General features: G+C 37.1%; 1 protein-coding gene across 1 annotated transcript in view; it reads right to left on the bottom strand.

Moving 5' to 3' along the window:
- Positions 1 to 4,621: 4,621 nt before the first annotated feature.
- IFT74 (intraflagellar transport 74) overlaps positions 4,622 to 26,240 on the bottom strand; it is a 35,193-nt gene continuing 13,574 nt past the window's right edge. The window contains exons 10-20 of the mRNA XM_031602356.2: positions 25,431 to 25,493; positions 24,371 to 24,514; positions 23,691 to 23,731; positions 22,491 to 22,570; positions 16,534 to 16,587; positions 15,669 to 15,766; positions 14,640 to 14,766; positions 10,990 to 11,153; positions 10,288 to 10,413; positions 7,932 to 7,992; positions 4,622 to 5,755 (exon numbers count right to left, since the gene is read on the bottom strand). Coding sequence (XP_031458216.1) covers positions 5,640 to 5,755; positions 7,932 to 7,992; positions 10,288 to 10,413; positions 10,990 to 11,153; positions 14,640 to 14,766; positions 15,669 to 15,766; positions 16,534 to 16,587; positions 22,491 to 22,570; positions 23,691 to 23,731; positions 24,371 to 24,514; positions 25,431 to 25,493 — 1,074 coding nt within the window. The 3' untranslated portion in view covers positions 4,622 to 5,639. The remainder of the gene's footprint in view (positions 5,756 to 7,931; positions 7,993 to 10,287; positions 10,414 to 10,989; positions 11,154 to 14,639; positions 14,767 to 15,668; positions 15,767 to 16,533; positions 16,588 to 22,490; positions 22,571 to 23,690; positions 23,732 to 24,370; positions 24,515 to 25,430; positions 25,494 to 26,240) is intronic.

The following is a 26,240-nucleotide window of genomic DNA, read 5'->3' as shown; positions in this document are numbered from 1 at the left end:
CATAGCATGCAAGAGTTTTTAAAATATTAAAGCAGGAAAACAAACTGTCTTTGAACATGTAAATATAACCTAACATTAAACATTGGTTTTCATAACTCTGTTTGCTGAAGGCTAATTTTATGATATGTCAAGTGCTGTGAACTCCTGACACCAGGCCTTCCTCTTTAGATAAGCAGCACGCTTGTCTCAAGGACAACCCATTCATACATGCTGCAGCGCATGGAGATATGCGAAGAGGAAAAAGAAACAATGCCACTCTGCACTTCTTTAATCAGGTAGATGTGTTAGCAGAAAGCACATATCCTCTTGGAGTGTCTGGCTGCATTATGCTTTTTTGGAAACAAGCCATTGCTTTGTCCTTGACTTGATGTTAATATGTGACAGTAAGAGGCGGTAAAGCACCTTCAGGAATTCTTACTCATGGTAATCAGCTAATGTGAAGCAGAACGATCATAAATTACAGACCACAGGCTTCATTTCTTAAACAGACCCTGTTATGCTCCATGGAACATCCCACACCACTGGGGTTAACCACAGCCATTGCTGCCTTGTCCTGGACTTGTCCTGGCCCACCCAGCCAGGGAGGCTGCAGCCAGCAGGAAAGGCCAGCTAGGCATGAGCACTGTGCTGCGGTCCGTAGGGGTCTGTCTTCATACGTGTGGAAACTGGAGGGAGGTGCAGACTTCTGCAGTATGTAGATAAAAGATGAGTAATACCAGTGTGGAAAGTGTAGAGGAACTGGTCATATTGTAGTGGTGGTTATAGGGAAACTTTAAGGTGGGAAGGAAAAGTAACAGTCTGGATATTTTTTTGGCAATTCTTTCTCTTTCCTTGGGAGCCTGTGCTGAGGAGGTGCCTTGACTTCATGTTTTTTCTCCTGTTTCTCAAGTTTATTTACATAGTTAGGATGTTTTTTTTTTGATCAACGTTTTTGTTTTCTTGTCAAAAGTCCTTCACTGTATACAGAACATACCTTAGTCAAAGGGGTATTTTGCTTCTGTGTCTTCCTTGTGAGTGAAATGAAAGGGCATTTTCTACAATGGATATGTGGAAACCTCGGATTTCTCTCAAGGGGTAGGAAGGTTCAAGTGATGAAAGAACACAGCAGTCCTTTAAAGCCACAGTATCAGTACATTGTGAAAGACATCAGCATTGACTAAGGCCAGATGCCTGTACTCTGGATGCTTTGTGAGCCTCCTGTATTTTGCTGAAATGGGCTCTGTTTAAGTTTTATTGTGACCAGTTGTGCGCAGAAGATAAATTAATTCTTGCTTTTTAATTCTTTGCTGAAAAAAGGGACCGACACTATTTTAAGAACTTCTTGGAGAACAAAACTATGAGAAGTGAAGAATCAGCATAAATAAGAAGTAACTAAGCTAGTTATATCCCATTGCCTGTGTGAAAAGGAGAAAACTGCACCCTTGATGTCAGTGCTTTTCAACACCATTGTTTTCTCCTTTGTTCTTTATTGCTGTTTCTCTTAATTTTTCTATGATACAGTTTGAAGGATGAAAGGAATCGATTATTTCCCACTGAAATCATCTCACACTCTTAATGTGATTCTCAAGGAAACTTTGAGTGACCACATAACTGAACTTTACACTGATTTCACCCAGGATGTGAATCTATGCTTAGCTTATTCATTATGTTGCCAAACATTTTTCCCAAAATATGAACTCTCCCTTTTTCAAAGTACGGTATTAAAAAAAAACAGTGCAGGTCACCTGCCTTCAGCAGGTGCAACTTGGTGAGAAATTGTCTATCAAAGTGAGAGAAATACACATCTCTTATTAAGAACTTAAAATCTAGATTTATGTAGAGAAAAAGGACTTCAGTATTTCATGCTAATGTCAATAATTCTGAAAATGATTTAATACAGCAAATCTGAGCACAAATCCAAGCTGTCAAACATCCTCTCTTCATTTTATTTAGCAGAAAAATAATGAACAGGAAGGGAACTGAAAAAGCGTGGGCTTTAATTTGGAATTTTATCTATTATGTATGGTTACTGGGGTGAATGCTAAATGTTTAAGGCTTCCTAATACAGCCATGTCCTTTTTTCTCTTCTTTTCTGGTTTTCAGATGTGCTAAGTTCCCCTCGCCCCACCAGAAGTAGTTTCTATGGCAAATCCATGTTTTGTGTCCAAGAGAAACCTGTTGTACCTTACTTCCTCTTTGCTGCTGAGCAGAAAACTTGAGCCTGATCCAAAGATGCTAGTGGTCAGCAAATCAAGATCAGTCACTTAAAGAGTGTAGCTTTCAAGGAATTCATTTCACAAGAGGAACTGAGCAGGTCATTTTACATTTCTGGCTCATTTTTTAAAAATGTGGGAGGCTTCCTTCATTTCACAGTTTTGGCATCTTGTCTGGTTAGTTCTCCTTCCTGAGATGAAAACCAGCAGTACAGGCTGCAAGTAAGGGCAAGAACTTTCTTTGTCTGCTCCAAATGTCTGCCAATCTCAACAAATGATTGATCAAAGCCGGGATTTGAATTCTGATCATCTATGCAGTTATGTTGAATGGCTCCCCTCCTCCTTAATGGAGAAGAAAATACGAAAACTATTCATTTTGGAAATCATTCAGATCTCCTTCAAATTGATTAGCCTGCATTTTGTAACACTGCTTTAGCTGGAGTTGTCATCTACTACTGTCTGTAGTATTCAGCTGGAATATATTGTGGATGCATCCATCACATAAACTTTGGTCTTATTATTTCTTTCAGGATCCCTTTTTTTCATTCCAGACAATTGCCATATTCATCCCACCCAGGTGCCTTACCAGTATGAGGTGAATATGTTTCTAAGGAGCTCACTTACAGCAGGTCCCTAGCAGAACCATGTAAGAAGGGAGCATCCAAAGGAGGGCTATAAAGGGTCTTGAGGACAAGGTGTTGCAAGATGTTGTTAAGTTTGAAATGGCTGTTTCCATGCAGTGTGTCACCAAAGTGGGATTTGGAGTGAAAGACTAGTGTTCCTAGTATCCTAACATCCAAGTAGCATTTCCCTGGAGAAGGACCAAATTAGGAGGAATATTTTAAGGAAACTGATGTACATGAATCGATGGAGCCTGCTGGAGGCACCTGCAAGTCCTGGAGGAGCTGGTGAATGACATTTATTTCAAGGTGATTGAGGACGGCTCTTGGGATGCACAATGGTGCCAATACCATCTTTTTTTTCCATGTCCTCTATGATGGGACAGAGTGTACCACCAGTAAGTTTGCAGATAATACAAATCTGAGAGTAATGGATGATAGGCTTGCATGTTTCTGGGCAGAGACATTTGATGGGCTGTAGAAGTGGGTGGAGAGGAACATCAAGAAGTTCTAGACGAGTAAATGCTCATTTTTGTACCTGAGGAAGAGCAGCTGAAGCACCAGCACCAACTATGAGCTGACAAGCTGGAAAGCAGCTTTGCTGAGGTTCTGGAGGACAAGAAGCTAGCCAGGAGACAGTAGTGTGCCCTCACAGCAAAAAAAAAAAAAAAAAAAAAAAGCCAACAGAATCCTTGGTTGCATTAGAAATACCATTGTCTTCAGTGGGCTGTGGAAGGTGATCCTTCCCCTTACTCAGATCTTGTAAGACAAATGAGCAGAGCAGTTTTTACATTTCTTCACTGTATAAATGCTGCTACTTAATCCACATCACCTCACTGTGAAGGCATAGCATAAAATAGACAACAGATAGTCATATAGCAGGAACCATGCTATTGAATTACAAGACTTGATATACAAGGAACTCTGGAGAAAAAACGCTGTGTGTTTGGTGTTTAAACTTGACTGCAAAAAACAATAAGGTTTAGTGAGACATTAGAAACAAACTAGATATGGGTGCAGTGATCTCAGGTCATAACTGGGAATGATTTCTTAATGAGTACATTTAATCTCCCACTGGGAGATAAAATGCTCTCTTTGTGGCTCATTCATTCCAAATCTGTCATTTTTTTCAGCCAGGAATATTATGAGGAGTATGACTAAAGCTGTAAGAGTGATTTGTTAAATGGAGGAACAATCAAGAAGATTCTCTGGTAGAAGCAGGCAATCTGGAGACTTCCAACAGAACAAGAAACAAATCAGCATTTTAGAGAAAACATTTTTATGATAGGCATCTCCTGGGGAACACAGCAAAAACCCATAAACTTTACCCCACTATCCTACAGAATTGCTGCCAAGGACTAAAACCATTCCCTGCCCCAAGTGAAAGGGAATTTAAAGCAGCCTGTTTATTCAGCATGCTGCTGCTTTCCATTGTTCATTAAAACATGTTATTGTAGAACAAGTGGAATTCAGGAGACGATCTCACTGGTTGATGGTTTGATTGGTGAGAATATTAGACTTCAACTTTATCTCAACAAATAATGGGCTCTCTCTGGAATAGCTGAAACTTTGTCAGGAAGGAAGAAACATTAGTGTGAATTTCCCCTAGATAACATCCCCTAGTTTATAGAAATCCTGTTCCATTATACCTAAATATTATACAGACATAAATTTAGAGAACAACAGCATTTACTGAGCTGAATTTGGAAACACAGCGTTCTCAGCAACAATCATCAGAGTGTTTGTTTTACGTACTTCTCCCATATACTGAAAACAGCAATCACAGATTTGAAGAAATTGAAAGACAAAGACAAAAACACACAACTTTTATTTTAATATTTAGAATATTGTCTGCTACAGTTTTATGAAGTAGAGCACACACTGCACTTCTTTTGCCGGAGAACTCATCTAAGCCAGTAGTAATACAGGCCCCCCCTCTTTCGGTTTGAACTATTTTTTAAGTTTACTGCCTGACTGGGATTCACACCTAATACTCTATCTTTTTTTCTTTGCTCAGCACTATTTTACAATGTGCAAAGTAGATGAAATTATCAGTAGTTTAAAATACCTGTAATGTAATTATATGCCTCTATTCAATGTTTTTTTTCTAGAAACTGAATTTACGTATGACACTACAGCTTGAAACCTGCAGAAGAAAAAACTACACAGAAAATACTTCTTTTATTGGTGAATACCACAAAATCAAAGAGCTCTGCACAAGGTTAATGCTAGCTGCATTTTGCTACATTTTACCACATGTTCTTATGTTGAAGATGTAATAAGGACATGCCTTAGAAGTTAATCAGTTCTCGAGTGGGAAATGAAAAATTGCAGACAGATCCTTAAAGAACATTTGCTTTTATTTTAAATCTTTAAAACATGAAACAATTCTGACTTAAGAGGATGCTTGCTGTCCTTAGATGCTTCCTTTAGTTGTTATAAACTGCTATATAAATAGGGAAGGTATACTGATATAAAAGACAATTACACATCCACTGCGTAAAGCAAACTGAGGCTTCACATCTGAGATACAATCCAGTAATAGGCCTCGGTAAAATATTATAATGACTTCACAGTTAAATTATGGAGTATTTCCCTTTTAGTTCTATATGTTTCTAAATCGAGAAGCTTATTTCTGAATATTTTCAAACGTTGCAAAAAGAGGAGAACTTTTCAAAACTAAGATTTTTATGAACTTGGAAAAATATTTTTTAAGAACATGTATCACAGTAGTGGTGAACTAATGAGCTCAGAAGTCCATCTTTTTGTGCTGCCTATGCACATCACTCATTGTTGGTCCACTGGGTCAGGAAGGAAGTGCTGGGGTTCAGCTCTTGGTGTTCTGTAAAGCTTCTATGAGTGCTTTGTTGTATTCTGTGACCAGCTTTCTCACGTTCTTCCTTACTGGCTGGTAGTTGCTCTCCTGACTTTTTGTTGCTATGACTGTTTTAAAGAATTAAGGAAACAAGCTGCCAGTATAAATATTAGCATAATTAGAGATCATAAGGGAAACATAATACAGTAAGTTTCCTTCTGCAAAAACTATCAGGAGTTGCAAATAATGGAAAAAACTCTAACTGGATGTTAAAGATTTGCATCAATTTACTAGCTGCCATCTCATGCCAAATATGATAAAAAGTCAATTTTGTTTTCATATACATAGGCAATAGGTTTCATGTGGAAGACTCTGCCCACTGTTATGCTGAAAAAAACCCAACAACATTCCAAGGCACTTGGCTGTTTAAAGCCATGTGTTTTAGCACTTCAAATCTGTGGCCAGAAAAATCCTTGTCCAAGAAAACAGTAGCCGAAGCAGATGTGCAACTCTGTGTAAGACTCTGCTTGCAAAAGTAGGTAATACATTACAGCGTGTTAGGAAGAGCTTTTAATATCCTGCACATTTTTTCCTCTTGGTTTCTTTTAAAGCTTTTCTTTTTAAAATATAATAAGATCAACATTTTTTGCCTTAATAAAATATTCCTGCATAGCTTCATCCTCAGAAGGAAAGGGCTGCAATTCTATTTTGCTAGTATCAGCAGGCTCTTCAACTGAGTCCTATGACCTGCCAAGGAGTGACCATGTCCATGCAGAGGCAAGCTGCAGCTCATCAGAAAGCTTCACATCACTAAAAAACCAGATTCTTATTCTATGAGCCTAGGAAATGTCTGAATACATTTACCTACTTCTATCTCAAAGAGCAGCAGGATACCCAGAGGTTAAAGATACCTATAATCATAATGTAGCTAATCTTTTGGCAGGAATCTGAAAAGCTAAAGCCATTAGCATTTGGTCTTCATTGCTGAGTAAAAAGAATAGTCTAAGCCAATCTAAACTACCTATTATCATCTGTTTTTCATGTAAAAAGGAATTTATTTTTTCACTCAAATTAAGTCATTCTACTAGCCTTCAAGTGCTATTGCTAAACAAATACATTTTTTCCATATAATATTCTTAAAGAATTCAAAATGGAAAACATATAGATATATAAATTCACTACATACAGAGAATAAAATACATTTTTGTCCAAGAACTAGCAAGTCTTTCAAATAATTAGAGCACTCATCAGATATAAGAAATGGCATACCTGATATATGAAAAAACAAGACTAAATTGCTTTTTTGTTGGTGGTGGTGGTGGCGGCAATGTCCTGATGACTAGAGTACTATACAATTGCCTGAAATACATTATTTTGATATGTTCTCTGGCGTTTAGCAATATCCATTTCCTAAAACAGTGCTGATAGTCTACATAGTTCATTTCTGCTATCACATTTTTACTATGAACATATAGCAATGATTACATACATCTTTGAGATTTTGGATTTTTTGTTCTCTAAGTAATTTTTAAAAAGGGAATTTACTATAGTGAATATAGAGTGCAACCATGCCCTACTCAGACCTCTACAATAGCCATGCAAAATAGTGCAAGACAAGAACTATCAACTCTAAATAAAACAACTTTGCTGCTAGTTTTAAGAACTATCTTGTAAAAGTCACTTGCAACAAATAAGATTTTACTGGTGTTTTGGAAGCTCTTGGCTGGAGAAGGATTAGTCAGAGACAGTGGAACACACCTCTAATTAGCACCGTGCAATGATGCATGGCACTATAGTTCTCCCACTTGAGCCCATTTTGCAGCTAAAGCATCTCCTTGTCACACTGAATCACTTGTATCTGTTTTACCCCCCATTGCACATTTCCTCTTCTATGTAATAAGAAATATTTAAAATGCGTGAAATCTGTTTTTTACTTTTTATCATTTACCATGCCACATAAATTTTAAAACAATAATATGCTTAATGGATGAATTCAGACTGCACATCTGATATAAAGATGATCTTTGTAAGAAACTCAGTGGCAAAACGTACTCCACAGGAAAAAGGTGAGTCTGCAAGATAAATTTTGATATTTAGGACACATTAAAGTTTCAGGCCACACACACAAGTTTTGCTACATAGATAGCTGCCATAAAACCAGATATTTGCAAAGCACAGCCTTTCCCGCCCTTCTCTGTCTTCTGCTCCTCATTCCATCCTGTCTTATTTTGCTGGAGGAAACAGACTTCTTCCTCAATTACTACAGTGTGAGAATTTCACTGTATTTCTTAAATAAAAGGATACATTCCTTCATCATAAAGTTATTTTGCTCTAGGTGCTGCCACTTCCTCTCCAAGTTCATAAGCTGAAAACAAAAAGAAAAGAGTCAAAAATGAAAATAATTACACATCTACCTTGTACAAAGAATCAGCCAAAAACACTGCTCTGCAGTCTACTACCTGATAAGATCAAGGTTACTTCACAAAAAAAGAAAACCAAACCAACCAAACAAACCCAACGGCAAAAAGATTTTTAAGCTGCTAATGATTGACCTGTATATAATTTAGCACCTCATACATTTATTTTTTGCTATTTATGTGGAAACATTGCATATAGATTTAGTAGTACCTGGGGGGAAAAAAAAAACAGACTGAGAACTTGAGATTGTAATTATGCAGGTAAATGTAAGTCTGAGGTAAAAAGATGAACTCTACAGACAGATATTAATTCTCATACTTTGTATCATTAAATTATCTCTTTTTAAAATCAGTAAGATCCAAAATCACCAAAGATACAATGTTTCCTGACACTGTCTTGGACTCTGAGCTACAGGGAAGAAACTTCCTTTCTTCCATAGTTAAGTTTCCTGTCTGATGCCAGAAGCTGTGATAAGAACAGAGCTGCAGGGAAAAGATTGTAGGAGTGTGGGTTAACTGCTGGCACTTCTTCAATACATTCAGCATCAACAGGAAACTAATGTGGACATTATATCGATGGCTGCTTCCTTACAATATGATTTTATAATATTTGTTCTTCTGATGCTACTCTTCAAGATTCTGCATTTCAAGATATGAGATGTTATTTCTAAATACAAAAAGCGAAAACCATTCTGAGACTCAATTTCCACTTTAGTGGAAAATACAGCAAGAATTTAAGAAACTATTGCTACAATTATTCTTAAGCTAGAAGATTTGAAACAGTTGCTATCTTATGCAAATTCCATAGTGAAGAACTGGTTTTCTAGCGCACTGGTGCACTGCACTCAAGGCAGACATTTATTTGCATGGTATTTCTGACTAACAGTCTTTACTGCATTTTTGTAGATGCACCCACCTACAACACAGCTAGGAACAGAGACTAGTTTAAAATACTGTGTGACATATATCAAAGAAAATATTCAGTGCATCTTAGTACCAATTCCTTGAAGGTCAGAACTTAACACTGTTTGCAAAACTACCCAAAGCCTCAAAATATATAAATGCTAACTGTGCTTCTAAATACTTGATGCATATCGACTAATCAGCTGCTTCCAGTTTATACCTTTGTCCTTTGACTTTCACACATATGACATAAAAAGCAAAGAAACAAATCCATTTTGCACAGAAATGGAATGGCTGCATCCTAACAAACTGAAAAAATAATGTACAATTACCATTGTATTTATTTTTTTGGCATCACTCTGCAAAAAGTATCTTAAAGCTATCAAGCATTTAAAATCTGATTTTGGTATTAAAAACATAATATTCTGAAGTTTTGCAGACTTCAGAGATTTGTATAATCATCACAACAATCACATGCTATATGTGTAGTGTGCATCTTCTTGATTGGAGCCACCTTCATGTTTTCACTTGTTTGATCCATAAGGTTTTTACTTACTCACTTAGAACTTAATAAGTTCTCAATAATCTAGAACAATAAAACTGAGTGAAAAAGAGAGAAAATAAATAAATCCCATTCTCCAGAACATATTATTTTGAGGTCATTTATTTCCCTTCTGTGCATTCACACCTGTATACCAGTAAAGTTCTTATGCCAAAATGATAAGAATTAATGAGAGCTTATAATGGAAGAATCAAAGCGGCTCACAAGTTTGAAAACAGCTTCCTTCTTGATTCACTTCTGAAATGTACACATACACTGAAGTTGCTTGGGGCTAAGGAAACCCAAACAAACCCTATAAGCTCAGCATACTGCCAAGAGCACAAGGACTATGAAAAGAAAAATAACAGTAGAGGTTGCAAACAAAAAACTTATCAGCAGAACTTCAAAAAGGAAAGTGATCTGATCTAACTAATAGGAATTTTTTTTTCTTTCTTTCTTTTTACTTTCTTCCTAAATGAGTTCTCAAAACTTTGCAAACAGTGGGAGGGGGAGAGTTCTGAGCAAAACTGATGACAACACTTAAATAAAGTATTCAAAATTTTTAAGCTTAGAAAGACTCATGCTTAGTAATTTTGAAATCCAAAGCTTACAAAAAATTTATTGGTACACTATTAGTTTCTGTTTAAAATTGAAAATTTGGCTATGCATTTTCAGTGCATACTTTAAATTCTTCCTGAGAAGGAATAAACTGGCTCAGTTCATACAATGCTTCATGTGTATGAGGAAATGAAATTGGGATGGAAACAACATAAATGATGGTCTGTAGCTTGAGCTGTACCTGAGAATAAGTCTCATTCTCCTGCAGCTCTCTCTTTAGGGTCTCATATTCTGCATTCAAGGTTTCCATTATTTTCTTGAAACAGTGGCTAAGTTTTGTTAATTTTTTCTTCTCCTCCTGTAGTCTCTAGTTGAAAAAGAAATACAAACAGATGAATGGGTGAATTCATTTGCTCTGGACTAGAGACAAATTATTTTCATTCAACTTTCAAGATGGTAACAACTTCTTTTAGAACTATTAAAGAAGTTATATTAATTTTCTGTAAACAATGTATGCCCTATTACAATGTAACATTCAACAGTTATGAACAAGTTGTCAGCCCAGACAGTACTGTATCTGGACAAGTATGAATACCAATCTTAAGAATTTGTAGGGAATTTATTACCAGTGAAATAGGAACTGCTCTACGTGGAGTTTGTTTCCAAGCAAATTATGGACAACACAGTAATTTTCTTTTTTTGTGCGACTTTTGTTTAGATTGCTAAATTCAAGCTTACAGGCAGTCATAAGTTACAGCAGAGAAGATCAGAAGAACCAGTAAAATAAAAGGGAAGTTCTGTGGGAAGGAAGTTATCAGAAGGGATCCAGCTCATAGCCTGCCACATGTACCTCAATAGTAAACGTAGATTACTTTTCTAAGTGCCTGTAAACAAAAAATCCCCATATATTCCATACAATTCCAAGCTGCACTCCTATTATTACCTTTTTCTTCTCTTCTCCTGATGCATTTAGAGCTGGCAGATCTTTATAAACCTCCAAATCTACTGTGGTTTTTTCAATTCTCTCTTTAAGCGAAGCCAGTTCATCAGTCATCTTGCCCTCCAGAAGTTCCATCTTCTGCAGGTCCATTTGCAGCTTCTGACTTTCTATAACACCAAACACACAATCACTAGTGACTTTTTTTGTGAGCAATATAAATAGCCCTTGCATATCTCCCTGATTTTGACATGCAGGGAAACGTTAATGAGAATGAAAGTACAAAATTCAATCTTCACAATCATCCTGAGCTCCAAACTAATAAATTATTGTATCATATTCAATAAGTGAAGAATAATGGAATTACAGTGATTTTCCGTATCATAGCGTGGTATTTCTATTTTAAAGTTGCTTGTAGCATCTGTCAATTTAACATTTTAAAGCAGTGGGAATACCTTACTAAAAGTTGGCTGTAATAATGCAATTTTAAAGATCTACTTATATTAGTTTTTTAGTCTGGTATTGCTTTTTTTTTGTTTGTTTGTATATAGTAAGCCTTCTTTTTATGAGATTAAATTGCCAGTTTTTCTTTGAACATTGACTCAGCAAAGGAAAATTCTTCCATATCTCCACAGAAACAAGAATTGTCACAGCTTACAAAATGAGCATGTGAGATAATACACGGCATTCACTTCTGACAGTTGGTTAGAAAGGAACAATACAGGTAATGAATGAAGTTAGGAGTATAGAAGGACTAGATAGGGGTAGATGTTTTTTTGGTTAGCTGTCTGCCTTCTCATTCTTGTGTTTTCCTTATAGTCTTGAAATTTTAAACACACGGATAAGCAGTCATACATGACAGAGCCGTGCCTCACTCAGAATATTAATAATGCAGAACCTTTCTATGTTCCAGCCCATCAGGCAAAGTGAGCATTGGAAGAGATGAGAACTCCTGGTAAAGGCTGAGCATCATGCTCCACATGTAGGTTTGTGCTGATTCACTAGGAAAAGAGTAGGAATATTTTCTTCCCAACTTAACCAAGGCAAGAGCCTACAGCAGAAGGAAGTGGAAATGCATGTGTGAAGAGGAAGAGCTCACTTTTCTAGAAACTGTGGGTATCTTTTCCTTAGCAGAATTATTTGGGAAAAATCTCACCTCATCAAAACCTTAATAAAACAAGATTTTGGTATTCATTTCTCCTCCTCTGTAATTATGCCACATATGCATTTCTTTAGAGTGAAATATTGGATTCAAAATTTTTTGCTCACAATAATAAACTAAATGATTAAAAAACAAAAACAAACAAAAAAACAACGCAAGCCAAGATTTTTATGTTGAACATGCAAATACCCAGAGGAGCATAAGGTAAATTTACCTTCCATAAGGTAAAACTGAAAGGGTCCTTTATATGCAAAAGGCATTTATATAAATTCTAAGAAGTTCCATTCTGGAAAAAAGGAGGATTTAAAAATAAAGGGTTGGAACTGCTCTGGTTGACTTTGCTTCAATGTTTATGCATCCTTCCAACATAAAGGACTATTTCTAGAATATTCTACAACTGTCTATACTTGGTGGTGGCTGGTATTGGTCAGTGTCAGACCCCAAAGCTAAACTGAACAGACCACCACACTATTTCTTGTTTCTATGGATCTGGTGGTTTAAAAACAAACAAATGCTTATGAACCTCTATAAACCAGAGCTTTAGCATTAAAACCACCAAAAAATAAAAGTATATAAAGAATTCAAATTAGAGGGAAATAGCTGCAAAATATATTTAGATTTTAAATACTTACTTAGACCTAATCACAATACAACACATACAGTTGCACTAATATTAATATTTTATTACTTTAAAATTACATATAGTTGACTTAATAGAATTTATTTCACATGTAAAGAAATAGTAACATCACATGTGTCATGAAGAATTACATCACATGCCTTGAAGAACTTATAGACTGTTCTGTCTGTGTACTGACATATCTAAGGTAATGCAGCAATGGGCTACACTTACCCACTCACAGTTTTTGGAGAGAAGGGAAGAAAGTGGAGAAGGCAAATTTTATTCTTATCTACTAGCAGCCTCAGTGAAAACAAAACAAAACAAAACACGAAACTTAAAAAAACTCAAAACTTCTCTCAGGGAAGTGACAGGAAGAGGATACAGCCCAGTTCCTTCTGATACGCCATGCAGTTGCAGCATCTTGCAGGCAGTATGTACACAGTAGCAAATTTTAAGACCAAACTGTGGTGACCCAGGGAAATGTTTTTGAGAAACTATGCCATCAGCACTTTTGTTTACTCTTCATGGTTTCCTTTCTTGCCTTTTTTTTTTTTTTTTAAATTACTCTGCTGATGGACTTTTTATATCTTTGCCATGGCATGAAAATCCAGGTTTTAATAACAACAAAATAATCCTGAAAATGATTGTGCTATAACTCAGGGACCAAGAAGAACTGAAGCTATGCAAACTGAACAGTCGCTATTTTTTACAGAATCTGAAGTTGCTTACTATAATATCTGTGACTGCTTGCATTCAGAACTTTACTTCTAAGTTGTTTGAATTTTCTGCTGAAAATTATATACTGTAGCTTTCTTTGCTCTCACATAGAATGAACTATGTTCTTCCATTTCTTCTACACTGCTTGTTTTTCCTTATACTGTAAAATATAAGAATTGCTGCTTACGTCAAAGAACAAAGTCTTATTAGAAGCTGTAACGTCTGAATTGTTTTTTAAAACTAAGCTAGAGCCATAGACTGCATATTTGCAGACAAGTGAATGCTAAATGTACAAATGGACAAGAGAATAATCAATTTCTGTAATATTTTTTGCATAACAACTTACAAATATCTGCTTTGCAGTTACAGCATAGGCTCCCATTTTGAAAATTTTTACCAAGTACAGCATGTAATAGCCTTCTAACAAAAAGATTTATGGTTCTTCATTCCTTCCCGTTCCTTTCAGCCAAACAAATAAGGAAAAGCTTGCTGAACCAATAATGATATTGGCAAAGGCTTAGAATTACAAGAACAATTCCACTCTAACCTGTATTAATGAAGAGCTAAATAGATACCTCATGCAGATATTAAAAGAAGGTACTGTCTGCTTTTTGAAACTACAAGCATGGTATGCAAATTCCTAAAATTTAAGTGCTTGAGTATTTCCAAAATGAAGTAAAAAAATTAACATTCACTTAGCAAAATCAAAGCCTGAAAATGTGAATTTGTGGTATTCACCACTGTTGTTAGTTAATTCTCCCCTGGGACAGACCCTGTTAGAAAACCACAGTCTATGTTTAAGCGCTACTAAGAACTACATTTACAAATAACACATGGTTTAGATAGATTGTGAAGAAAATTATTTCAAGATGAATATTAATAACATCAGACTTCTAGCTTATGGAACTTTATGCATATATATTAAAATATATCTGTTTAAAATACACTTGAGCAAACAAGCTGATAATTTAGAGATAAGAATAAGCAAATACTTTTGAGAAATATAAATAACTTATTACACGAGTTTAAATTTATCAACCTGACACAGTGTTTCACAACATTTATAGATCACTGATTTTATAATTATTAATGTAACAACATAGGTCATTTTCAGTTTTTAAAGGAATGAATTTGAAAATCCATTACTGATCTTACCTGTAATCAGATACTTAGCAGTGTTCTGTGACTTCTGCATTTCAGTTGATTTGAAAGTGAGGTCTTCCTGCATAATCTTCAACTCTTGATTGGTAACAGATGAAATTTGTTTCATATGGTTCACATTCTGTGCATTATCAACAAGAATACACTTTATCTTTGAATCTACAAATGTTAACTGGACAATTGAAAACCTCCTCTGTTTATTGTTTGGCTTTTCTACTACAAAGACTGAAACAGTGGATCAATTTAAATGTAATGAATTTTCACTCTGTCAGTTTTCAATAAAAAATGTAGTGCTAGACCAATGAAGATTAAACAAAAGTTTATCTTTTTAGTTTTAAGGATAAATTGTGTTGCCATATCAATCTCTTCTAAAGCAAGTGTTACTGCCCAACATATTCCTAAACTGAAACAAGAAACAAAGTGTTGATATAATCAAAAATTACTCAGCTGAAAGATCTCTTTAACAACAACAACAAAAATCTACAGGGACAAAAAATGTTAACAGGTAAAGTGTTTTGAAAGTGCAAAGAAAGGCAGATGGCAAGGGGGAGCATTTTTCAAAGTATTTACATGAAATAATACATAGCAGGGTATATCAGACATAATTAAATACATCAGAGAGACAAATGGAATACTACCAGTTTTATTGGTTAGTGGTGACACAGTATCTTTCAATTGAGTATATTCATAGATTTTTAGATAAACAAAGTACTGCAGCAATTCTAGTTTAAAAGTTTAAATAAAATAGTGTTCATTACAGCACATACAGTACTTACATATGCACTTTTTTTTTCTGGTCACAAATATTCAAAAGTCGTTCCCCAGAAATAAAGAGAAATTAAATACATATTTTTACTACAACTATATGTGGTAGTTTGTCTTGTTTGGTCATTGTAAGAGATTATTATGCAGATACTTAACTAGGAAAAAAATATTAAAAACATCACCTTGCTTTATTCATTCATTCTACTGTTCCACACTTCTAAACACTTATTTCTGACAGGAAGAGGGAAATGCACTTACCCTACTTGAGTGCTCCAGGAGTGCAATAATACTGGCTTCTATTTGGGTCTTTCGCTCCAGTTCCTGATTCTTTACCTCTTCAAAAGTTTCAAGAAAATCTATGTATCAACAAACATGATAAAGAAGGCTGCTGTTTACAGGGATACATCATAAACCTTGGAGTTCTCTCTTACAGCTTTGTATTAAATTGATATGATGTACATGACAAGCTACTTTGATATTAGTAGTCTACTAAAAAAAGCAGGTGGTACAGTCTTTGAAACCTGTCAAGGGGCTGAAATAAAAAACAGCCATTTTTTCTCCCCATACACATATTTGCCTAATGACATGAGGTCACCTTGAGGTTTAAGGTGAGGATTTCCATTCTATGGGACAGGACTTTCATCACCATCACTTCTGATGCTTTTTTGCACGTCCAGCACAGCATTTGCTGGTATTCATTTTTCTGAAAGCTAACAAAATAGGCAACCAACTAAGGGAAACAGGCAACCTTACTGTCTTCAATGGCTTGAACTAAATAACAAACTCTGATAAGGACATGAGACTATTATCCATCTGGCATCATCTCTTTCTTGTTGTTTATTGTCCTTTTGCTACTTCTCAGTCTTCTATGGTCATTCTCGTAAGCATGCAAGTGAATCTGATGAGACAGCTGTAATGTGTTCCTATGATGTTTGATGAAAAGATTTGAAAGATGCTCTGAGTATTTGTGGATGTGTTGCAAGCCTTAAGATATCAATTACCTTGTTCTGAGACAGACTATAAACTTCTATGCAAAGACCCGGAGATAGCTTCTCTTCAGCTCTAAATTCATTGCTAAAAATACAATAAAGTCTGTATTTTAATGGAATTAGGCCTAACTTACTGTCCATGCTTTCTTCTCTCTTCTTCAGCTCCTTATGTTTCCAGTTTTCCTCATCTACAAGAGATGTAACATCAAATTAACATTTCATCATCTCAGTTCTGGATCCCTTTAGGTAGGAGAAAATTTTAAAAAAGTAAAATCATAATGTGTAAAAGTAGAGAATTCATTCGATGTCATTTAATATTGTCACATCAAGTGGTTACAAATATATATATTTATATTTAAAAAGATAATTATCTTAATAAACCAGTCCCTGTGCAATTTTAAAAACCTTTTGGAAGTGAGGATTTTTGATAAATAAGAGTAGGATAGGTACTTGGCTTGAAAAAGGAAGGTGGCAGGATTTTTCGGAAAGTGAATTTCAATAATAGAAAAAAGTGCTTTCCTGTCCTTGGGTACCATGATTTATTAAACTTTTTGCAGCTTTGTTTAACATATTGGCCATTTCAATGACACTGGCTTGTATTAAAATAGACTGTCATTAGGACACGTAGCCTCTAAGCTATAGTGCGACAATCTCAGGAAAAAATAAGCAGGGAAACTCTACAAGCAATGGGATAGGAGAATAAAATGCAAAGAACTTTTTCTACAGTATGTTTAAAAGATATTTTCCAACACATTCTTCACAGTCTGTTAGGAGCAAAGAATGTAATACAATAAAAAATTCAGTCCATCTTTTCAGTCCAGCAATTGACTAAAGGTGTGGGATTCTTAAGCCTGGAGAAGACTAAGAGGGGATCTCATCACTGCTCATAAATATCTAAAGTGTGGCAGTCAAGTGGACGGGTCCTGGCTCTTTTCAGAGGTATACAACAACAGGACAAGGGGCAATAGGCAAAAACTGGAATACAACAAGTTGCCTACAAACACAAGGATGAATTTCTTTACTGACAGAGTGACAGAGCACTGGAACAGGCCGTCCAGAGGTTGTGCAGTTTTCTTCTTTGGAAATATTCAAGATACATGTGGACACTCTCCTGGTCAACCTCCTGTAGGAACGTACTGTAGCAAAGGGCTTGGATTGGATGATATCCAATCCCTACAGTTCTGTGATGTTGTAGAGTACACTAGTAAAATGGAAGACCTGTGTTTTGAAATATGCAATTTAAATACTGAGCCAGAAGTTGACTGGGGGGAAGAGGGAGGACAGGAATTTCAAGGACAAATAAGAAGACAAGAGAGAAGTGCCTTAAAGCATAAAACAATTACTAGTTTTGCTACCAACTTACGAATGCATTGGTTATTCTTTTTGTTGCCACACATACCATTCAAGTACACAGTCAAGTTACATGTTATACATTTCCATAAGTTTGCTATAGGCACACAATCACAGAATCACAGAATTGCCAGGGTTGGAAGGGACCTCAAGGATCACGAATCTCCAACCTCCCTGCCACACGCAGGGCCACCAATCTTCCCACCTAATGCTAGACCAGGCTGCCCAGGGCCCCATCCAATCTGGCCTTGAACACCTCCAGGGACAGGGCATCCACAACCTCCCTAGGCAGCCTGTTCCAGTACCTCACCACTCTCTCTGTAAAGAATTTCCCCCTGACGTCCAACCTAAATCTCCCTTCCCTCAACTTAAAACCATTTCCCCTTGTCCTGCTGTCACACACCCTTTCAAAGAGTTGATTCCCCTCCCCTCTGTAGGCTCCCTTTAGGTACTGAAAGGCTGCAATGAGGTCACCCCACAGCCTTCTTTTCTCCAAGCTGAACAAGCCCAGCTCCTTCAGCCTGTCCTCATAGGGGAGGTGCTCCAGTCCCCTGATCATCTTTGTGGCCCTCCTCTGGACCCTCTCCAACAGCTCCCTGTCTTTCTTGTACTGGGGGCTCCACACCTGGACGCAGTACTCCAGATGGGGCCACACAAGAGCAGAGTAGAGGGGAACAATCACCTCCCTGTCCCTGCTGGCCACCCCTCTTCTGATGGAGCTCAGGATCCCATTTGCCTTCCGAGCCGCAAGGGCACACTGCTGGCTCATGTTAAGTTTTTCGTCTATCAAGACCCCCAGGTCCTTCTCCACAGGGCTGCTCTCAAGGACTGCTCCTTCCAGTCTGTACAGATGCCTGGGATTCCTTTGGCCCAAGTGCAAAACTCTGCACTTTGCCGTGTTGAACCTCATCAGGTTCACCCGGGCCCACCTTTCTAGCCTCTCGATGTCCCTCTGAATGGCATCCTGTCCTTCAACCACATTGACCGCACCACTCAGCTTGGTGCCATCAGCAAACTTGCTGAGGGTGCACTCAATTCCGTCATCGATGCCACTGATAAAGATGTTAAAGAGCACTGGTCCCAAGACAGACCCCTGGGGGATGCCGCTCGTTACCGGCCTCCACCTGAACATAGAGCCATTGATGACCACCCTCTGTCTGCGGCCTTTCAACCAGTTTCTTATCCATCGAGTGGTCCACCCATCAAATCCACATCCCTCCAGTTTGGATGTGGTGGGGGACCATGTCAGAGGCCTTGCACAAGTCCAGGTAAATGACGTCGGTCGCCTTTCCCGTGTCCACCGATGCCGTCACTCCATCATAAAAGGCCACCAGATTGGTCAAGCATGACCTTCCTCTGGTGAAGCCGTGCTGGCTGTCACGGATCACACACCCTTTCCTCATGTGATCAAGCATGTCATCCAGGAGGATCTGTTCCGTGATCTTCCCAGGCACAGAGGTGAGACTCACCGGCCTGTAGTTCCCGGGGTCCTCCTTGCTCCCTTTCTTGTAAATGGGAGTGCCGTGACCCTTCCTCCAGTCATCCGGGACCACACCTGACAGCCACGACTTCTCAAATATGATGAAGGGTGGCTTGGCAACCACCTCAGCCAGCTCCTTCAGAACCCTGGGATGCACGCCATCTGGCCCCATAGACTTGTACGCATTCAGTCTCATGAGGCGGTCTCGGACCTGCTCTGTCCTCACAGCGGGGGGGGGGGGGGATTTACCACCCCAGTCCCCACCCAGAGGTGTAGGCATGCAGGGCTCAGGGACAGGAGAAGTACTGGAGTCCTGGCCGCCAGTGAAGACTGAGGCAAAGAACTCATTCAGTACCTCAGCCTTCTCTCCGTCCGCTGAAGCCAGTTCTCCCTTTACATTTACCAAAGGAGGTACACTCGCTTTGGCCTGTCTCTTCTGGCTAATGTACCTATAGAAAGTCTTCCTGTTGTTTTTCACGTTCCTTGCCAAGTTCAGTTCCACCTGCGCCTTGGCTTTCCTGATCCCACATCTGCAAGTCCAGACGACATCCCTGTATTCTTCCCAGGTGGCACGCCCTTGTTTCCAGAGTTTGTACACACCTTTCTTCACCCTCAGCACTCTCAGCAGGTCCTTACCGAGCCACACCGGCTTCCTCCCTCCTCTGCCTGCTTTCTTGTTCAGAAGGACAGAGAGTTTTTGCGCTCTTAGGAAGGCATCCCTGAAGAGTAACCAGCTCTCCTCAGCATCTTTGTTTTTAAAGAGAGCATCCCAGGGGATCTCGGCCAACAGTCCATTGAACAGCTTAAAGTTTGCTCTCCCAAAGTTCAGGATCCTGATGCCACTCTTCACCAGGCCCACATCTCTCGAGATCACAAAGTCGACCAGAGTGTGGTCACTGCAACCCAGGCTGCCTCCAACCTTAACACCATTAATTATTTCCTCCACACTGGTGAGTAGCAGGTCCAGCAACGCTTCACCTCTGGTCCGTCTGTCCAACACCTGGACCAGAAAGTTATCGTCAACACATTCTAGGAGCCTCCTGGACCTCTTGCAACTTGCCGTGTGGTCAATTCAGGAGATATCCAGATGGTTGAAGTCCCCCATCAGGACAAGAGGGTTGATAGCAACAGGACAAGGAGGAATGGTTTTAAACTGAGACAGGGGAGTTTTAAGTTAGATACTAGGAGGAAGTTTTTCACACAGAGGGTGGTGATGCACTGGAAAAGGTTGCCCAAGGAGGTTGTGGATGCCCCATCCCTGGAGGCATTCAAGGCCAGGCTGGATGTGGCTCTTGGCAGTCTGGTGGTTGGCAACCTTGTACACTGCAGGGGGGTTGGAACTAGATAGTCATTATGGTCCTTTTCAACCTTGGCCATTCCATGATATGATCACTAGCACAATGTCAGCATAGCCAGATTGAGCAGACTCAAACATTAGGACAGCCAAACTCCGAAAGCAAATGTTTTCCCACTCAAACATATTGCCCCTTTCATAGACATACAAGATATCTGACTATTCCTTATCTATTACATTGAAGAAGACCTGGCAGAACCCACTTAAAAGCTGTAGCTACGTGCAGGTTCCAATTGATGTGCTTTAAACTGAGAATCAAAGTATTATAGAATCGTTATGGTTGAAAGACACCTCTAACATCAGAAGGTCCAACCATCAACCCAGCAGTACCATGCCCACATATCACCATCCCTTGGAACCCAATCTGGAGATGTTCAGCCCTGTTGTGATGGTACCAACCACCCCATTCCTCTGTTCCAAGTTCACCTACCCGAGATCTTCACTTGCTATTTGGGTTTTTATTAGCAGAAAATCACCCTTTTCAGAAGCAAGCAGTAAAGCTAAGCCTTTTCTGGTCCTCACATAAAGGCCTGAATGAAATTTATGGGCTGCAGTGCCTTCAGCTGAAAGCCCCTTTCTACATTACTTTTTAAGCACATCTGTTATTATTAGACAGACAGACTTATTTTCTCCAATAACATAGTGACAAACTGTTACTCAATAAATTCCTTCAAGTAAGATCAGAAGGTAGCTTTATTCTTCATATCCAGACTGTTACTTATGTTGATGGAGAGCAAGTGCTTTCTCCAATATGTATTTTAAATCCTATTTTCCAACAGAATTTTTTTTTTCCTAGAAAGGTGAAGGAAATACAGAATAGTAATGAATAACTCACTATACGTGAATCTAACTATAAATTGTAAAAAATAATTCAATTCTAATCATCTGCATTTTTCCAAAGAAATAAAAGCAAACCCAAAAAGAGTTGCACAAGAGAAGGGGAAAAAAAAAAAGAAAAAATAAGAGCAGGATTGTAAAATAGAACATGGAAATAGAAATGTTAATAAAACACTCTATAAATTATTTACAAAAAATAATGAAATATCTGGAAAACTACGAAATACTTTGTAATGCAAAAGATGGTAGACATATCTAACACTTGTTTACACTCCATTTTAGAAATACTTATTCACTTCTAAGAAATTCATTGTTAAAATTCACAGTGCTAATGAAAATGGATAAAGTAAAAAAATTCCCAAACACGTTAATTTATCAGTTCTATAGAAACTAAAGAATTTGTTAGAAAGTTCTTCAAAATACACGCACATATTTTTGTAACATCTATATAAACAGAATTGTCTATAATTAGAAGGTTTCCTATGGAATTTCCATTTTAAAGAGACTCTCCCACAGCTGTTTAAAGTCTAAGCAATTTCTTTCTATACTATAACTGAACTATAACTTTCAGTGCTAGTACAAATCCAGATCTAACATAGCCTGATATACCACAGCAGTTCCTTGCTGGAGATAAGCTTTGAAGCTAACACCATTTTTGGGCAACTCCCAAGCTCTCCCTGCTGACATTAGCATGAGAAGTTTATAAGACAGATAAAAGAATAGCTGAGTTCTGGCTGCTTTGCATATTTGCATCAGTTTAAACATTCTCAATTCCACATTCACTGACAAAATATTGGACAGAAAGCCAGACAACTGTACTACTATCAATTCCATAGTTTTACCAATCAAACAAACTTGATGAATGCTCCTATCATTGTGTTGTCATTTCTTGCTTTCTCAGCTTCTCATTTCTCAGCTTCTCTGAAAAGACTCTAGACGCCAGCCCATGTTCTGATGGTAAACAACGAATATTTGCATGAGCACAGAAGATTCAAGTATGTATGTCGTGACATGGTGTATTTTCCAGATGCAGCTCTGTATCACCTACCACCATTGTGAAGTGATCCTACCTTGATGCTTCTCCAAATGCATGTTAAGTTGTTGAATAACCTTTTTAAAATGGTTTGTTTTCTTTCTTACTTCCGTCACCCTAATAAGCAGATAATGAAATCCAAAGTTAAGACTGCTTTGTAAATTACTTTTTTTTTTTTAAATATAGAGATAAGTATTAGAATCAAACCAGCAAAACACAATTTCTCAAAAGCAAAATAATATTAAAATTACTATTATCATAAAAGGTATATGTAATGTGGCTAGTCTACATTAGGTGTCAGAACTGTTACTTGTTTTAATTAAAACCTTTTTTGTGAGTCATCAGTAGCTTTTCTCTTACTCAATTGGCCCCTCTGCTGGCTGCTATGCAGTTTTGCAAGAGATGCAATGTAATTAGCAAACTACAACAAAATTACCTTTTAAAATGTAAAAATCACCTATGTGATTACTAAAATCTTCTAAGAAATTGCCAAATTAAACACTGTATGAGATAATCAGCCAAAACAAGAAAGCAAGCTATCTCAAACATTTTTCTGTAACTTCCCACATACAATTCTCTTTTATTATTTATTATGAAGAATTCTGTTAAATAACTTATTAACCAAACAAAAGCTGTCAATGCATTAAAAATTAACCCATGATTAAAATCAGAAATACTGCTTAGAAGAATTTTAAATTGTTTCCAGCACAGTTAAGGTATCATCTCAAATCTTCTGTGAATAAAAAAAAAACATAAGGCTCAAAATGACAAAAATTATCAACTAGAGTTTATGGCAAACCATCAAAAAGATGTAGTATCCAAGAACCAAGAAGTAATGCCCCGTTACTCTTCAGAATTGAAATCTGCGTAAAATGAACTGAACTTTAACTCTGAAGTCTTAAGAAAGCATAACAAAATGCTTGAAAAACTTGAAAGTGTCTACAATGGATAGCTCTCTAGGGATGAATGTATTTTACAACCTTAAAGAAGTTTATGTTAGTGTTATTAAGAATTTATTGCTCTTAAGGCATGTTTGTAATGATAAAAAATATTTTATGCAGATGTAAATTGTTGATCACTACAAAAATTATTTAGCTGAAGCAGAATATATACCGTTCCCTGGGGAAGGTTAACACATGTAGAGGTTGCAGCATGTGATGAATATGTGATGGATTCAATTATTTCTCATTAGGGGCTAAATGAAATGTGTAGCAACAAAAAAAATGGGATTACTCACTGTCTTTCCATGCTTGCTATTTCTTGATTATCTTCTTTAACCTGTAAAAAAGTACAACTTTGGAATATGAAGTAAAATCTACAAATGAAGAAAGGAAAAATCTATAAAATTATTTCTTAATTCATTACAGCAGAGAATAGATTCAGCATATGAAAACTTGCTGCCACATTATTCAGCAACAGTTCTTCACTGAATAAAATAGGAATAATCTATGCTTGATTTCTTCCAAGTGCTCCTTTGCTTTCTCAATACTCTCTTAACAATGTGATATACTCATTTGTAATGTTCAATATAACAATCTATATATGAAAAGCTATATAATACAGTGAAGTTCCTTGTGAACTAACAAACTTTTCTTTGATTGGTACATCTGTAAGTCATCTCAAAATGATACTGTTTGGAGTTATGCTATAGTATGGTTTGATAGGACAACTTTCATCATACCAAAAGAAATTATGAACTGGAAAAAGTCAAGCAGATGAAAAATTGACTATGCTAATTTTGTTTTAGCTGAACCCGAAACATCTCTTCATCCCTTCATGTATATAACTACATGGTTTGTGCTAGTTAAAGAGCAAATAACAACAATACTCAAAGAGAAGAGTGTTGAAATATTCTCATTCCTTAATATACCAATTGACTCAGAGATTCCACTAAATTATATGATTTTATGTTCTTGCCTGCTTTAGTAATCTCGCCCTTTCCTCCTGTGGAGATTCCATGTTCTTGTCCTCAGCAATCATTTGATTCTGACGTTCTTCAAGCTCACTGAGCTTTTCATACAGCTGCACTGCCTCCAGTTTCACCTGGGAGTGTGCTATTTCCTATTACGAAAAACAAAGCACCTAGTAGCAACTTCCAGACTGCAAAAGAACGTTGCAGAAATTATGCTCTAATTGAACAGCACTACTCATTGTCTCTATATAGAAAGTGAAGCTTGATTGTCACAAATAGTACAGAGGTAGTATAAAGAATGTACTCTAGAATCAACATTGCATTTTTTTGAGTGGAATATACCAGTCAGCATTTCTTGCTCTGAGAGTTCATCCTTAGGCCAATATTCTGAGTAGGCTTACTGCTATTTTATAATTTCTAAGGGAACACAAACCATACAGAGCATTCCAAAGGACTTGAAAAATGTTTACAGGTATCCAAAAAATGATACTTGTGAAGACAGACATGACTGTATGTTTCAGCTTACAAATCCTTTTGTATCTGTAAGGAAGCTAGTGAGAGAAACTTTTTGTTTGGTATTTTAACAGCGTATGAAAAAAGTTGTTTATGTGGGAGAAAAAATATTTTAGCAGGTACTACTTTAAATTTCATACTCAAATGTCACTCACTTGAAGCACAATTGTGAAAGAAAATCATTCTCCCATATCCTGAAATCATGTTGAAAAATTAAATCTCACAAATCCTTTAGAACGTAAATGGTAATCTCACATTTATCTTCAGAGGACAACTGCAAATCAACCAAAAGCCACACAAAACATTTGACAACTAAATGACTAAAGCTAGGAAACCTCACTACTGCCATCCAAATTTTGCATTTGAGATCTAGTAGAAACATGTTAACCCACAACTGATTATAAATGATTGGTGGAAAATAAAGAGGCAGCTTTGCCATCCACTTCCAAGGCATAATTCTACAGCATATGCAAATTTAAGGAGGAGGGTATTATTTTTTTATACTGGAATTCTGCAAACGTTGGTATTCAGGCTTGTTTTTATCATACATACGTGTCTCAGAGACACCTCCTTTATGCTTAATGCAGCCAATTCCTGCTGCTGAGCAAACAATTCCTAAACAGGAAAAAAAAAAAAACACAAGATTTAGATTAAAATTACTACTTGATTAAATTACTTTTCATTCTGCAGTCTAGTATCCAGAAGATGCTGTGAAACATATTCTTTGGATAAGCTCAGCTTCTCCAACTAGCTTACATATAATATTCACTTAATTGGAAAAGTTTTTTTCTGAAATTAACTCTTACAACTCTTCTTTGCTGTTGGGTAATAACCAAAAAATGTCTGCCCTTTTTGCTGCCTTTTTCTTAAAATCAATACTGAAAGTAGAGCTTATCACTCCTGTTTTAGAATTTAAAGTCAGATTTTAAAACCTGAAGCCACCACAGCTTATTCATAGTGAAGAAACAGGTAGGTTCTGACTAATGATTCAGCTCATCTAGAGGTAGCTGGGAAGCACTAGCCTTAAAAGATGTTACTCCCCATACAGACTACATAAGGGAGCCTTCTGACTGTATGCCTGAAGCTCAGTAAGGTTATTCCAACCCTATAGATCTTACTGTTTTTGTTAACATTAGAATTAGTGAAACAGTAAAATTTTAGAAGGCACGATTTACTGCTGTCATACTTCCAGACACAGAACAAGAAGCAAAAAAAAAAAAAAAAAAAAAAAGTCAGATTTACTTTTGTGCTCAGGATGAAAAAAATTTGCTTTAGTGAATGTAAAACCACTGTGATTACTTTTTACCTTTTGCTTGCTTTTCACAGTGGTTGAGCACCTAAACACTACGTAAGACTTAAAAT

The sequence above is a fragment of the Phasianus colchicus genome, chromosome Z (assembly GCF_987193195.1).
Source record: "Phasianus colchicus chromosome Z, bPhaCol1.hap1.1, whole genome shotgun sequence".
Lineage (NCBI taxonomy): Eukaryota > Metazoa > Chordata > Aves > Galliformes > Phasianidae > Phasianus > Phasianus colchicus.
Note: the sequence above shows the minus strand (reverse complement) of the source record. Positions and strands in the feature narration are given on the sequence as shown.